Consider the following 16,024-nt stretch of genomic DNA (forward strand, 5'->3'; position numbering starts at 1 on the left):
CAGGAGGCTATATAAGACCCTGACTCACCATAGGTGTCAGATTTTATCTCCTTTAGCGACACCGTCGCTGACCTCCGGAATCAAGCAAACCGCCGTCGAAAAGCAACCAGCGGAAAATTCCTGCAGCCCTGAGGACGCCGGATTCCCACCGGGTCTCTGCCTACAGCCACCTGCGTTTCCAGCTGCACCATCCGGCGTTAAATATCCTTTATTCTGTGTGTCTATGTTTAGTGTGTGTGTGTGTGTGTTGCCGCTGCAACGGCACTTCTAAGAGCTTACAGGCTTGTTCTATGCGAGGACTCTCTGGTTCCGCCGCGCCGTATAAGCGCTGCGGAAAAACGGAGCTCTTCTCGCTCTCCCTCTTCTCTCGTTCTGTCGCGCTGAATAAGTGCCGCGGAAAGAGAGAATGTTAGAGGACATGAGCAAACTCAAGCCGAAGCTCTTTTCACTCTGCCGCCGCCGCGGCTCTTCTTCCGCCGCCGCCGCAGAGTTGTCCTCACTCTTCCTCTTTTCTCGTTCCGCCGCGCTACCACCGCGGACAGAGAATAATACTAGAGTAAATAAACAAACTCGAACCGAAGCTCTCGTCACTATTCCGCCATGCTGTAGAAGCGCCACGGACAGACAGAATTTTCCTCACTCTTCCTCTTCTCTCGTTCCGTCTCGCTACCGCCACGGACAGAGAATACTAGAGTAAGTTAGTCAAGCGAGCTCAGGCTGTTGGGTATGTCAAGAATGTTCTCACTGCAGCGCATACTTAAGCCAACGAAGTTGTAATGGCTGCCTTGTCATGATAGCGCGCGCCCCTTTCACAGCGCATTTGCTGACTAGAGCGTGACTTGTCATAGCACGCTCTCACTGTCAGAGCATAAGGGCGTCGGAATATGGCTGCCAAGTTAAGCTCTTTTTTCACTCCATCACGTCCAGTCCCCTTTATTCAGGCGGCTGGAAGGGTTTTTACACTGTAGACAAAGTGTCCACTACACAGTGTGCACCCCTACATAAGCACTGTTAATTCAGCCCCACAAAATCACAAATAAATCCCGCTGCGGCCGGATTACACCATGGACTTCCTTATATTCTCCCTGTTCCCTTGGTTCAGGTGACTGAAGATGTAATATTGCAGTCAACTAGCCTGTGGTCAAACACGCTTGTCTGCACACGCGCTTTCAGTCTAGACTAGAGCATAACGGCATTGTGGAATGGCTTCCATACCACCTGCACTCCCTTACATTCTCCCAGTTCCCTTAGTTAAGTGACTGGAGATTAAATATTTTTATTTTTTATAAAAGGTATAATATATTGATGTAAGTAAATCTGAATCCTTATCCAAGTTCATGTAAACACTTTAATCGTCTACGGTTCTGGAATAAATATTGAGCTTAATGCGTTTTGAAATTTCCACATAAAGTAGACAAAACACAAATAGGAGATGATTTGTATATCTACATGTTTATATGAATAATTTCTGAACTTACCACAGCAAATGTGTCTGTTTAAGTATCCAGTGTTAACAGGATTAAAGCCTCTAAAAATTGTGTCTCTTCTTTTCTCCCTCTTTTAGTTTTGATTCTAGTTATCTGGTAACTAGACACAGAAACTCCACCCATATGAAAAACAAACACACACTCTCTAGCGGCGCAGATCGTCATCATATTCCGTGAGTCTCAGAGCTGGTGTCTTCAGGCAACTGAATTAAAGTTAAACACAATATGAAAACTAGACGTCAATTTTATGTGGTTTAACAAGGTAAATAATGGCTGTTTGTTGCCAGTCACCACTCCATTACAATCTAACCAACCTGTAGTTTAAATAATGACATTGTGTAGCCGTTCTTAAATGGACTATATGGACTGTTTCAGTGGTCTCTCTCACTTCTGACTCACAGCGGTCAGATGATCCAGACAGAGCAGGGACAGACTCCTGTCATGTCCCAGAAAGACACATGAAATGGAGGAGAGCAGACAGTGTGTGGGTGTAACGTCTGTCCTCAGACACATGATGTAAACACACACTAATAACTGCAACATCTCAATGTTTAGTGTCTGAATCTCTCAGTGCTGAATCTGAACTGTACAAATGTAACGTGACAGAAAGTGAATGTGCTTCACCATGTGCAAAGATTTACTGAAGATATCCAACAGGCTATATATTATCAAAACGACAAAATCCCACTGTAAATCAACTAATGGACAAAAGCCACTAGTTAATAATAATAATTTGTTACATTTATATAGTACTTTTCTAGGCACTCAAAGTGCTTGATTTGATTTAGTTAGACTACCCAACAAAATAAAATCAAATAACATGAGCTGCTCTGGACTCTGACTTTGCAGAACTGGTTGAACAGGTTATTGACACACATTGACCAGGAGACTGAGCGCTACTGGAACCAACGAGTCTCAGAGTTCAGTAACTGTGGTGACACATGATACGTCACAAAGATACAAATCACCAAAAGTGTCTGCAGAGCAACAGGAAGAGCTGTGGGAGATTGAGAGGTGGATAAAGGAACAATCCTTATCTCAAAGTTTAGCAGTAATTTGGTTTGAAATCAGCAATAAACTGCTGTGGAAAAACAAGACTGTAAAAATAATATAAAGAGACAGTCTCTACGACAGATGTTCACACTATCCCCAGCATTTATAATCATGACATGACATGTGTCATGAATATGAAGGAGTTTTTATGCATGTTTATGACAACTGTCATTAAGTGTCATTCACTTAATTATGTCATTTTTAATCCAATGATGACATTTCGGAGTTGTCTTTGTTATGAACTTGACATAAACCAATACATCATAACCTGTCAGTATCATTGTCATGACAACTTGACATTACCAAGACAACATAACCAGTCATAAACAGACATGAAATGACATAGCAGATTAATTATTACATTTAAGAAACTACTTAGCTTTATGGGTTAATATTACATTACATTAGTTGCTAGGCACCTGCCTCTTTGCCCCTTGATGCCCAAAGTGCCCTTTTTGTGAAGGCAAAAACAAACACACACAAAAAAAACACGATTATATTCATATATATATATATAATCAAAGGTCCTTTTGTGAAGGCCTGCCCAATCTAACTATTAGTAAAATTAAATAAATTAAACAAAATGAATCACATGATGACCTTTCACCCGATGACCTCATCTCTCACGCCGCTCGCGCGTGCCAGTGGAGAGTGGACTGAGAAGCGGATTCTTCAATACACCGGTAACGTTAAGTGTTGTTCTCAGCGAAGTGTTTGTTTAGTTAGTTATTATTTTACAAGAACGACGTGGAGAGAGCATGGAGCTGTTGTTTATATTGCTGTTTCCTGTATGTGTAGCTTGTAGAAGTAACGTTAACGTTAGTTTGCTGTTTGAGGGAGAAAAGTTTCACCGGCGTAGAGTTACACACAGTCTTGTCTTTGTTATTTTACTAAAAACTATTTATACTTTAAACCTATTATTTTTATTCTAGTATTTATTTAAAAACACTGGTAAAGGCTTATACTGATTTTTCATCCTCTGAATTAGCCTATATCTGTTTTTTATTATCATTAAAAATTAGGGCCGGGACTCGATTAAAAAAATTAATCTAATTAATTAGAGGCTTTGTAATTAATTAATCAAAATTAATCACATTTTAATTGCATATAAATATTTGACCTGAGAACAATGGGAAGAAATTTTTCACATGTATTTTTAGTATCCCATTGAATAATGACTGAATGCATAAGCTTAATCAACAAAATATTTATTTATTTCAGTCCAGCAGACCAGCGCAATGTTTGCCATTAAGTTTAGCAAAAGCATATTTGTGATATCTGAGGCTCGATGTGCTGCAGTGATACACAAATTCCTTGTTGTATAGCTTGCACACAACCATGCTCTTGACGACGCTTCCATTCTTTCGTTTTTTAAAACAAAATTTCCCATCAACGGGGCCAACCAAAGCAGTCTCATCAGCTTCTTCGTTCATGTTCACTCATGCCCTGCGTCTCAATCAGCTCCCTAGTTCACTACTCAGGGCACTGATCAGGACATAAGTCAATGGGCTGAGTCCCTGATCAGTGCCCTGACTACTGAACTAGGGAGCTGATTGAGACGCACCCATGGTTTGTTGTTGTCGTGACTCCGGAGCGCTAGTTGGTGTTCCAGTATAATCAGTCCGTCGAAACTCATTCATTGAAAAACGTTCCGCGGTGCAAAAATAAGTGTGGTTAATTGTTTTTTTTAAATTATTTTTTTGTGTAATTAATTAACGAGTTAAAGTCACGTAATTAAATTAATCTTAATTAACACGTTAAAGTCCCGGCCCTATTAAAAATATAACGTTATATCAATTCAGAACAGGTTTCGATCATGTTCATCACAGAGAAAAATGTGTAGCTTTAATGATAATTCAGAAAGGTTTTGATAATGATAATTCTATTATGTTTTCTGTCTAAAAGGCCACCGGTAAATATAACATTTATTATAATGGGTTTATATAAAGATTGTTTTAAGTTCACTTAAATTGAGTGTTTTTTAAAGCCTAATAAATATTGAAATTGGTAGCTTTCATTTATACTGTAATTAGGGATGTCCCGATCCGATCACGTGATTTCAGACTCGATCGGAATCGGACGTTACATCCCGATCAGGACTCGGATATATATGTATATTCTGGGGTGAGAGACAAAGTGAGCACTTGCACCGCGGTTCATCTCACATCTGATGACGCAATAATATAGGTTGTAACTTGAAAATAATGCTTTATGTAGGCGGCTATGTTTCTGTAGATGGATACACGTGCTGGCTCCTCAGTGATACATTACAACAGCGCTAATAAAAGAAAACCGTGGGCAAAACGGTCTATCTGTGTAAACTTTGTTCAATTCATGCGAGTGCTGCCGTATGTTTGAATATGAGCAGTCATTTTCAGTCATCCCCGGGTATATTCGGGAAGACGCGAATGAGAACGTGGGCGCTGATCTGTCTCTGTGCATCATCCGAAAGCGCGCACTTGTCTCACCGCGCGCAAATATTGAGCTCTCTTTCAAGTCTTGCACTTAAACGGACCAACTCACACAAGAAGTGTGTCAGCATGTCCATCTTGATGAGTATCCAAGCAAACATGGTCTGAATATGCTTTAAGAGGACTTTATACAGTCGAGAAAGACGACGCAGAGCCTTCCTTCAGGAATAAGTTTAGTTTTAGTTAGTTATTTGATGCTATAAAAACGGCTGTGGTGTCATGATTGACAGCTGAGATCGACGTCTTCTCTGAGTGAAGTTGTCACTGAGGCACTAACAGACTTTTTTCTGGATTTTTGGGAGCAGATTATTTAATTTAATTTCCATAACTGTTTATTTCACACCAACATAATTAATTGTTCTGCATCTGCAACTCCGGTCCCGGACTTTTTATATTTACTGTTGCACTAAAATCCAAAAGTGAAGAATTTATGTTATTTATTACTTGATTGTTCAAGCTACCTCACAGAAGTGCTCTGTTTGTTAGAGTTGTTGAGTGTTAAAATAAGGTGAATAAAATAAAAAATAAGGAACATCCTGGTTTGTTTTTTCGCTCTTCTTTATTAATGTATTATAGAAGTATCGGATCAGGACTCTGTATCGGCAGATACTCAAAATCAAATGGCTCGGACTCGGACTCGAGGGCAAAAAAACCTGATCAGGACATCCCTAACTGTAATGCAATGTCATAATGTTTCATAGAGACATTAGTATCAGTGATACTGGCCTTCATTCGTAAAAAGATGCCAATACAACACATATTTACAATATGTTGTCTTTAAATTGTTTCTACATTAATTTGGAGAGTAACTGAAATTATTACAATATCAAAATATTAAAAATGCCCATGTTTTTAAATCATCAATTATCTTGATTAATTACAGAAAAAAATTGATTAATTAGTTAATTTGTTTAAATCGATTCTCAGCACTAATTTTAATATGAAAAAAATATGTTTTTCTGTAACAGTAGTGTTTACAACACCAAAATCACTATAGCCTCTAAACTCAATAATATATCTCTGGAAATAATACTTTAAAATTATTATTAAAAATATCGATGTCAATATAAAATGAACCTGACCTAACATCAAAGTGCAGAGTACATGAGATATGGCCCTAGTAGATTTATGGAAACGGTGTGAAAATACCCAGGTTATGAATATGAAGGAGTTTTTATATTTTTAATGCAAAGATGACATTATGTGAGATGTGTTTATGACAACTTTAAATTTTTAAGTTTGTCACTATCACTAACAAGACATGTCACATAGTCATCTTTGCATTAATTGAGCGAACGACACTTAATGACAGTTGTTATAAACATACATAAAAACTCCTTCATATTCATGACGTGTCATGTCAGTCTGATGCCAACACCTTTAAGTAAAGTGTTAGCGCTTGTTTTAATGTCTATAGTCTCAGATATACTCCAGCAGTCTCAGCAGCAGAGGCAGCAAACCCACTAAAGGATTGATTTAGGAATTTAAGATTAAAAGATTTTACCAGAAAAGGTTTTAGAAGTTAATGTTAAAAATCTTGTAAAATATTGCTGTTTTTTTGTTTTTTGCTTGGTTTTTATTTTTATTGCATAAATGTAACTCTTGTATATTTGTAATTCAGTTTTTGCCATGAAAATAGCCACAGATACTGACATGACGTTAAATAAAACTATTCACTACTGTACGTAACGGGCCACGTTGATTTTGAATAATGACCATGTCCTACAGTTTACTATAACAGCTGTTCTTTACTATTCTGTATAACATAATCATAAGTATAACAGTTTCTAATCCCAGAGTTATTAATAGGTGGAAAGATTATTATTATTTTACTTTTAAAATATTTTTTTAACTTTTGACCTTTTAAAGGTTTCTTATCAAAACTGCATCACAGCAATTGCTGCCATGTCAATACAGAAACATCCGTATTGAAAGGAACGTTTCAATATATTGCTGTATTGATATTTTGAGCACAGCCCGATTAAAAGCCTTGTTCCATGTGCCCCTTTTATACTTTGAGCACCTGCCCCTCCAACGGTCTCTGCACGGCCCTGGTCTACAGAAACAATTTTTATACTTTCTTTTTCAGAGTACTTACATTTTAATTATGTATTGATATATCAATACAGTTTAAACAAATTTGGGGGGGGAGGGGCGTTTTTTTTAGCCAATTCTTACCTACCCTACCTTTAATTAATGATTGCTTGCTAATTGAAGACACCAGAGATGGTTGTTCTTCTGGAAGGTTCTCCTCTCTCCACAGAGAAATGCTGGAGCTAGTGATGGGCAGACCGAGGCTTCGTGAAGCACTGAAACAGTTGAAGCAAATGTGCCGAAGCTTCGAAACAACACCCGACACCCGTCTCCATGACGACATCTAGTGGACACTGGCGTGTATTGATCTGAAAGTGATCTACTATGTAAAAAATACATTTTTAACATCTGTCTGACAACTACTTGGTTTTGTAACCTGTAGCCTCCTCATTGTAAATAACATGTTTTTTTGTTTTTTTTGTTTGTTTGTTTTTTGTCATGAAAAATTAACTGTAATAAAAGAAATAAAGCCCCAATACATAGCCTAACATTTTTATTCAAAAAATATGAATTGCTCTGCTGTTGAAGGACTTTTTTTTTTTACATATAATTTCCAGCCTTTGAAAAAATGATTAAAAACAAATATTTTTTAGCAAGTGGCCTACATACAAATGAGGGAAAATTACTGAAAATTAAGTTAATGGATCATGCATTCTGGGTCAATACAATACACACTACACACATCTCACTTTATGTGTTGTTTCCAAATGGAAATGCTCCCACACCAGATGTGGTACGAGATTTTTGATAAAAAAGCATTGTCATTTCATCATTGCGATATTTTAGAGAGGCATACATTTTTAAGCTTTGATCATTTCAAACGTTTTAAGTACACTTGTTTAGTATACAAAATATTAGGCTACATAATCTTGCTTCCCCTCCACTGCATGGCTTTTTTCAAAGACTTGACAGGTGGTACACGGCCTATGTCAAAGGAGACTGCTTAACACAGTCTCTTAAAAAAACCAGAGGTGTACTCATATTTAACTGTCATACATTTATCAATTGTACATGTACACTTACACTGTAAATCTGAATGTAGTATAGAGGTGAATGAACAATGTCTTGCTATTTGTGTATTATTATTATTATTATTATTATTATTTTTGGTGAATGTGAATGATGTTGTATGATTGTTGGCTGTCTGTTATTTTTCTGTTATCTGCCTATAGGGACTGCAGATGAAAAATAGTTATTTTTTACTAATTCTGGCATATTTACATGGAGTATTTTTATAAAACAGTGTTCATGAATATGTTTGGTCCCTATTAAATAAACTAATAAAATAAAATAAAAATATATATCACCTATGGATATATATCTATATATCGTCTATATATTCTATATCTATAATTCTAACAGCCTATATGAATGTGTTACTATATCTATCCTATCTGTCACTGACACCTAATAGTCATTATATCTCATTTAAATCTAGCCTAAATATAACTAACCATAGCGCACAATAAATCTCACTTAGGCTATATCACAAAATCTCTCTCCTCTCACAAAAACCCATGAGGTGAAGATGGATTAACTTCCCTTTTAAACTGTGGGAATGAGGTTCATTGAGATGTGTGACTGTGTGGTTTGTTCCCGCCCCTTTTAATCAAAGCCGTTTCGAGAGGCGCACCTGATGAAACACTTGGGCGCTTCGTTTAGCCGTAGTCACGTGACATGGGTGTGTCGAATCACAGCTCGGAGCAGTGTTTCGACACATCTGCGCTCCGGGATCTCGATACAGTGTCGAAACGGCAGTTTCGCGTCAGCCATCCCTAGCTGGAGCTCTGTCAGATTGACCATCGAGTTCAAATGATAAATCATTTTTTTAAATGATCTAAACTCATTTGAACAGTTGCTATTTGCTGTAAGTCCACTGGAGGCAAGTTGAAGAAGAAGTGCAGTTCATTCAAAAGAAGGTCTAAAACATTAAACAAAAAACTTGACTGAACTCAACATGAACAGACTTGAAAAGAAAACAGCTTTGTCTTGAAGACAGATTTAACTTGAAACACTCACCAACAGTGGTTACAACATCAATACAAGATCAGGATGAACACAAGACCATGACCAACATGAGGGCTTAAATACACGATGAAGAGACAATTAGCCAATGATATGACCACACACGAGGGCTTGGGATTCACATGACAAAACCAGGAAGTGTATGGCTGAACAAAGCAAACTAAGAAACATGACAAACTCAAAACATGAAACCAAAAGCACACTGTGACATTCGCCCTATTAAGGAAAGAGGCAAAGTATCCCAACGTATTAAATCATTACAACATTTTATTAATATTGGTGAGAAGTTTAAATGAGCAATTTCTTTTCTTTTCAGAAATAATTATACACACGTATTTAATATTATCTCTGACATTTGAAGCCATTTCTGTTTAAATTGAAAGTTTCTTAGTGAGCTAACAACATTAAAGATAATTTACCATGTGTTATCGAGATCAAACACAAGATGCATGTAACATACCTTAGTTCTAGATTACTACATAGTATAACGACCTATTTACATGGAGTTGTGTTATAATACAAGTCTACAAAATACAACTGACAGATACATCAATCCCTTTTATAGTTATAGAAGTTATAATTTAGACTATATTTTATCAACAACACATAACCCGGAAGCTAACTAGGTTAGTTTGGTAGCTCGCTCGCTCCTTCTTGCTTACCTCACCTTCTGCAACACTTAAGTTTGTCATTTGACGAGGCATCTAGTCAATTTGTTAAAATATTTTTGTATGATTATTTTGCACATTTGTATTTCACAGTACACTCATGAGATTTCTTGGGAATGTTATCATGAATTAATATTTTCTAAGTGATTGCTGGCCAAGTGTATTTTGGATAAATCAATATTTGTCTTCTGTTCGGCTCTTGAGCTCAATTTGTCGAATCAAGACAGATCTTCTAAAAGGTAAGGCTCCTCTTCCTGAAGAATTGAGATGAATTTAGCTTTCACAGCGTCGCTCTGACTGCGCATAATGCCACAGATCTCCCTCATGCTGTCTGCACTGGTTAAATGGCCACGTGTGATTTGGGAATATTGTTCCTCATGAATTGTTTTCTGCTGAAGCAGTTTATCTGCAATGCTCCTAACATTTTTAACTCTCTGAACGAGATCGGACCAGCGTTTGTCAAACAATCGTGCTTTATACGCCTCACTATTCAGACGCGGCTCATCTTTCTTTTGATTTATCAGTTTTTTCTCAGTCCAGTTCTCCAACTGTTTAGCCAGGTTGTTCTCGCTCATCTTCCTCAGGATGTCCAGCGTGATCTTCACGGCTCCTTCTGGTCCTTCTCGCTCCACCATTACATCCACTGTCTCAATAGCATCTTTTCTCTCCAGAACAGCAGCTGGAATGGTGCCATGACTCTTTAAGAACCACTTAAACTTCTTTAGTTTGTCTGTGGTCAGTTCCTCCAGAGCTTTCAGAAGCAGCTCTTCAACGGTCGCCATCTTCTATCACTGGTGTTTCTGTGCTGGAAAAGAATATATATACTTTAAACAGCCACAATGAAACTAAATATCAAATTAGGATGAACTGAATTTACTACTGTGATAAAATACATTTAAAACCATCATCAGCATGGTCTGTGATCAGCGTGTCATTTTCTGTGCTTGTGCTCGTCTGAAATCATCTTTTTCAGAGGTTTTGTTTGTTCTATATTTTAACATTGTTGGTCAAATTCTTGTCGTTCTTGTTGTTTCAATGGTTTTTCTTTGTTTTACAGTACTCAAATTATCAATCAAAACTGATGTTTCAATAGTGGATTTTAATCTAAAGCAAGGTTTTCACTTTCAGTTTGGACCTAAAACAGGATTAACGTTAGTAGTGCACTTTTGATTTGGCTGTTTCTGATTATTGCATACTTATAGCTCTGTTTTACTGTCAACAAGTGTTTACATCTTATTAATATTGCAATGAATTTAACTTAAATATAGTTTGATGCTATTGTGAGTTGTGCAAGTGTTAGGTCTTACTCAAAATACTTTCACTCACAGTTCGGATTACGTAATCTTGATAATGTAAACCTTTTCAAACAGTAAATTATACAATAACCTCTAAACTGTCATAATGTCACGACGATAAACAGTATGCAAACTCAAACTTTAAAATCCACATTTTACATGACACATTTAAAAAGTACAAAACAACACATTTTCAAACATGCCGTCTTCAGAGCAAACACACATTTACTTTGCAATGTGTAAAGTAATAATTTCATCAACACTTCTCTTTGCAAAGCTAAATTAAATTGTTTTGTCTAGAAAAGGTGTAAAATATTGTCTTAATTTTATTGAAACTTAATTTTTGAATATACTGTTAAATACATATATTGACATCACTAATGAACAATTACTGTAAGTTACCGTATATCGTACCTTATTTAAAGCAGTGACAATCCTTAGAAACTGGACGGATATTCACTAGAAACTTCTCTTTCGGTAACAGTAAAAATGGAGCCTGGGCTGATTGAAGAGTGACGATAAAACTTGTTTGTCCTGCTTCTGTTGTAAAGAAAACACCTCTTCTTTTTCCACAGAAGTTCGAGGAGTCAGACCGAACAGAAATATCACCCACTGTCATTCAGAACCTGAAGAAGTTCAGTACAAAGAAATATCTAATAAACAAAACTTTGTCTTTCTTCTTCTGTATATTAGAATTAAATCAGCACCAGTTAACTTTTTAACCTTCATAATATATTTTCAAGACTCTTGTGATGATACGTCGACTTACAATATGTTGAATAACACGTCTGCCATAGCCTGATGGGGTCTGTATCGTTTTTAATCGTACTGGTAAACTTCAGGTTTCGTGTAGTAACCCGAGAACAAAAAGAACTACAAAATTTAACTGCTTTACGGCATATACGTCACTTCCACCAACACTTCCTTACATTCGGACGTGGAGCCCAACTATCGTTTGTTTGTCGGATGTTATAGTCATGTCCGAAGCAGCACAGAAAAATAAGAGAGCAAAGGTTTTGTTGGAGGAAAGCAATAAGAGGAAACAAGAAAATTATTGGATTAAAGGCAGGACGAGGATCAACATTGGGCCAGCGTTTGCTCGTTAGCATGAGCTGAAGGAGGCGTGCCCGGGCGATGCTGACTCGGCTGTCATGCTTGCTATGGTTATTATCTACCACTCAAACATTGAATTGAAGTATCATATAGAATCTGTAAAACGGTAACCAAAAGACTATAGGCTACTATAATGATGTTGGCTTGAAAACGTTAGCATCGCGAACATTTGGCGTCTGTAAAAATAGAAATATACGGTTAGAATGATAGAAAATATGGTTTGTACTGTATAAAAACCCTTACGCCTATGGAAAGCCCCAATAAAACATGTAAAAACAGCATGTGTGTCTTACTTGGAACTTGTCAAGTTCCCTCAGGCTGAATTACGTAAGTACAGTAGACTTCTGCCAATGAGTTTAACAAGGATGTAAAACTTACAAGCAGTTAGTCATAAGGTAGCAGAACGACCTCATCTAAATCTGTTGTCAGGAGCCGCTACTGCCAGAAAGGTAAGTCAAGTCAGCTTTATTTAGACCTGAATGGCTGTGATTCTGCGTTATTAATAAACAGCAGCGTTAGTGTTTCAAAGTCATTTCAATTTTAGTTACGGTAACATTTTAACTAAAGCAGTTGTACAGATGATAAGTGTCATGAAGTTTAATTATTAAGCAACCTATAGTTTAGGAAGTCCACAGCTGCAACGCTTTTCATTTCTTCGTAGCAAGTCCGTTCTGTTGAGAATATAATATAATTACAAAGTGTGTTTTAAAAGTTTACAAAGAAAGGCCTGCGATGTCTATCTGTGTAAGTGCTCAGTGAAGAGCATCAAAGATATCTGTTTATAACATGTTTTTGAAGCGTTGATCATTGTAGCCAGTCGCACATATGTTGAGCGCATGAACACAATGACCAATCAGAGGGGTTTGAGAATCCGCTCAACAGCGCTCATAATGCTAGAGGGAAATGCTGGTATTGACACATTTTTAAACTTTCAGAACCGATACTATAGCAATACCAATAGCACTGTTAATCAATTCATTTTTACCCGCAATCCAACTGTCCAGCAGAGAAAGGAGTCATGAAACACCTTCTGAAAAAAGCCACAGAAACCGGGACAGATCCATACCTGGCTGTTCTTAACTACAGAGCGTCACCACTGGAGAATGGTCTGTCACCAGGAGAAATGCTCATGAAAATAAATCTACGGACAAAGCTTCCATCAGCTAAGCATCACATGGCACGGGGTGAGTTGAATCCCTTAAATGAGAGACAGAGAACTAGCCTAAAAATCTAGACACACCCTAGCGACAGCAAATCTAATCTGCCCGCGAGTGTCGTCTAGGAACTCTCAATACCCTTCTGAGCTGTATTCGCCTAACTCTTGCCGGGCCAATCACATCGTGTATAGAGTCGGTGGGCGGGGCCGTAATGACAACGGCCGAGTTGCGTTTGCGTGCTTCTAGTAAACACAGAAACTGGCGAACGGCGGTCTTTCGAATCAGCTTTGACCGCGACTCTGGAAGACTTGGAGTTAAGCTTTTCTCTGAGAAAAGAACAAAGAGCGGCACTGAAGTCATTCTTAAAAAGGGAAGATGTGTTCAGAGTTTAGCCGACCGGATACGGTGAATGTTTAATCTGTCAGCGAGCTCTGCTTCACCTGCGTTGCTCTGGTTGGTGTAGCGCTATCCTATCGCGTGCAGAGGGAGTTTGAAAGACAAACATTTATCCGCCCCTCGAATTGAGCCCTGTCAATGGTGAGTTTCCAGACCAAACATCTTGATGTGGGTCAGGCTTGTCAGGCTAACAGAGAACAGCTAAACCACTGAATCTACTTTCTCAGGAAGAAGTGGTACGAGTAAGATGTGGTGGACAGTAGGGACCGTTGGCCAAAGTGGTAAAAGAGACAACATCCAGGTCATATGAAGTGCTGACAGAACATGGGAAAAAAATGAGGTGGAACAGAAGACACCTGCTGAAAGTGCCTCAGAAAGACATGAGAACCATGAACAATGACACACATGACCTGGCAAATTTAAAGCCGGCAAACTAGCCTGGATGCCAACCGAATTTAGCCCCGCCCACAAAATGTTTAGGTCCAGCAGTTCGGTCTGGCCTCGCTCCATAGAGGAGTAATTATCCCCGAACAGAAACTGTTTGGACCAATGAGATCATCAAGGCGGGCTTTAGACGATGACGGACGGATGATCAACAGTAACGTAATCATCACATCATCAAAGGGGCTTGGATTATATTTACTTGAATCCTAAACGGAGAGCTTGTTTGTATCTGCATCACCTTCACAATTTCTCTCAATGATGATGAATATTGTGGGGTAAGTACTCTGTGTATTATTATCTTTTTACAACACCGGCAAAGATCGTGTATTCCAGCCTGATTTCAGTGCGCGTGCAGACAGAGTTGCCAAGTTTTTACAACAAAACGCGCCAACTACTAGCCCTAAACAATAGCTTCTCGGGGGGTTCTCCGGGGGTTTGGGGTTTGGGGAATGGTGTTTGGGGGGTAAAATGTGTGTTATTTTGGCAAGGTTGCTGCTAAAATTCGCACTCATGGGTCTATATATCACATAATAGTCGCTTCAACCCGCGGAAAAAAAACACGGACTTCGCAACACAGTGCAGTTGAGCTCTGTTAATGCATCGCTTCGTTGCTCTGGTTGGTTTGCTCTATTGGCCTGTGATTATGAGACCTTTGTAAGTCTGTCCAATTGAGGTCTTTCCTGGTTCGGTTGAAACACGCCTCATAATCACAGCCCAATGGAGCAGTTTCAGACTCATATTCTGACTAGAGCTGAGTATGACCTCGTCAGGCTACGGACAAACAGAAATGCCAGACAGAAATAAGGTACCAGAGACTGTTAAAGAAATAAATGTATGCGTTGTGACACAGACATAGCGTCCTAAGAGATAAATAATAAGACCAGAAAGACAGATAAATAAATAAATAAAAGTAAAAAACAGAAAATAAACACCAACTTATGTAATAAACAGAAGTTGGGGAATGCACACAACAGATCTTACATTGCACAAGGTAAATTATTACATTTTGCTAATTACTTTTTTCAATATGAGAGATGTTTTAATACACTTCTTATTTCTAGTAATTGAGTTCAAAGAGTCATAGAAAATTTTAAGATCTTTACTGAAAAACATAAATGCAGGTGTGATAGACATTACTTTAGCTGTATCTATATGAAACTTCCCAAGAAGAATAATTAACTTTAATGCGTTATCAATTATATCAGATCCAGTATTACAGTCCAAGCTCTTCTATTTTAATTATTTTGTAAAATGTATCAAAAACCAACATAGATGCCTGCTTCCAAAAATGTTCTAAATATTTACAATTACAAAATAAATGTTGGAGAGTTTCAGATTCGAATTTACAAAAAGAGCATTCTGGTGAGAGGTCTTCTTTAAATTTGTTAAGAAACTCATTGCATGGATAATATCTGTGCAGTATTTTAAAATGAATTTCCTTTACCTTATTTGGCAGTAAAAACGTATTACTGACCAACTTTTCTCAATTGAAGCTATAGGGAAAAATTGTTTCCCTTTCAGATTAGCTTTTGGGTAACAACTGATATCTCGAGTAATACAATTTCTGATGTAAGCATTATTACACTTCATATCCAATATATTAACTCATCCAATAACAAGTTTTGGAGTCTGTTGACATACTGAATTGTAACTGAGATGAGCTTTCATAAGTTGAAGCAATTTAGTGGAAATTTTTTTCACCATCATAAGGAAATCTCTATTTGAAGACTCGATCCCTAATATAGAATGAAATTGCTGATAAGTATAAATCTCACCATCATCATTTAGTAAATCTGAAATAAATATAATTCCCTTATCAAA

The 16,024-nt window shown here is 37.6% G+C and overlaps 1 protein-coding gene across 2 annotated transcripts; it reads right to left on the minus strand.

Moving 5' to 3' along the window:
- Positions 1-9,904: 9,904 nt before the first annotated feature.
- LOC137072712 (guanylate-binding protein 4-like) lies at positions 9,905-11,595 on the minus strand. Of its 2 annotated transcripts, none has more exons than XM_067440642.1 (2): positions 11,508-11,595; positions 9,905-10,603 (listed from the first exon to the last, which is right to left on the minus strand). In XM_067440642.1, exon 2 carries the CDS (start codon positions 10,578-10,580, stop codon positions 10,017-10,019), a length of 564 nt encoding a protein of 187 aa, XP_067296743.1. In that variant the 5' UTR covers positions 10,581-10,603; positions 11,508-11,595; the 3' UTR covers positions 9,905-10,016. The 2 variants fall into 2 exon arrangements, with proteins under 2 accessions (XP_067296743.1, XP_067296744.1); XM_067440643.1 differs by having other exon boundaries at positions 9,905-10,598; positions 11,508-11,583.
- Positions 11,596-16,024: the final 4,429 nt, after the last annotated feature.

Source organism: Pseudorasbora parva, chromosome 4 (genome assembly GCF_024679245.1).
Source record: "Pseudorasbora parva isolate DD20220531a chromosome 4, ASM2467924v1, whole genome shotgun sequence".
NCBI classification, from domain to species: Eukaryota; Metazoa; Chordata; class Actinopteri; order Cypriniformes; family Gobionidae; genus Pseudorasbora; species Pseudorasbora parva.

Coding starts and splice junctions, on each gene's coding strand:
- LOC137072712 (XM_067440642.1), bottom strand. CDS start 10,580: ATGGCGACCGTTGAAGAGCTGCTTCTGAAAGCTCTGGAGGAACTGACC.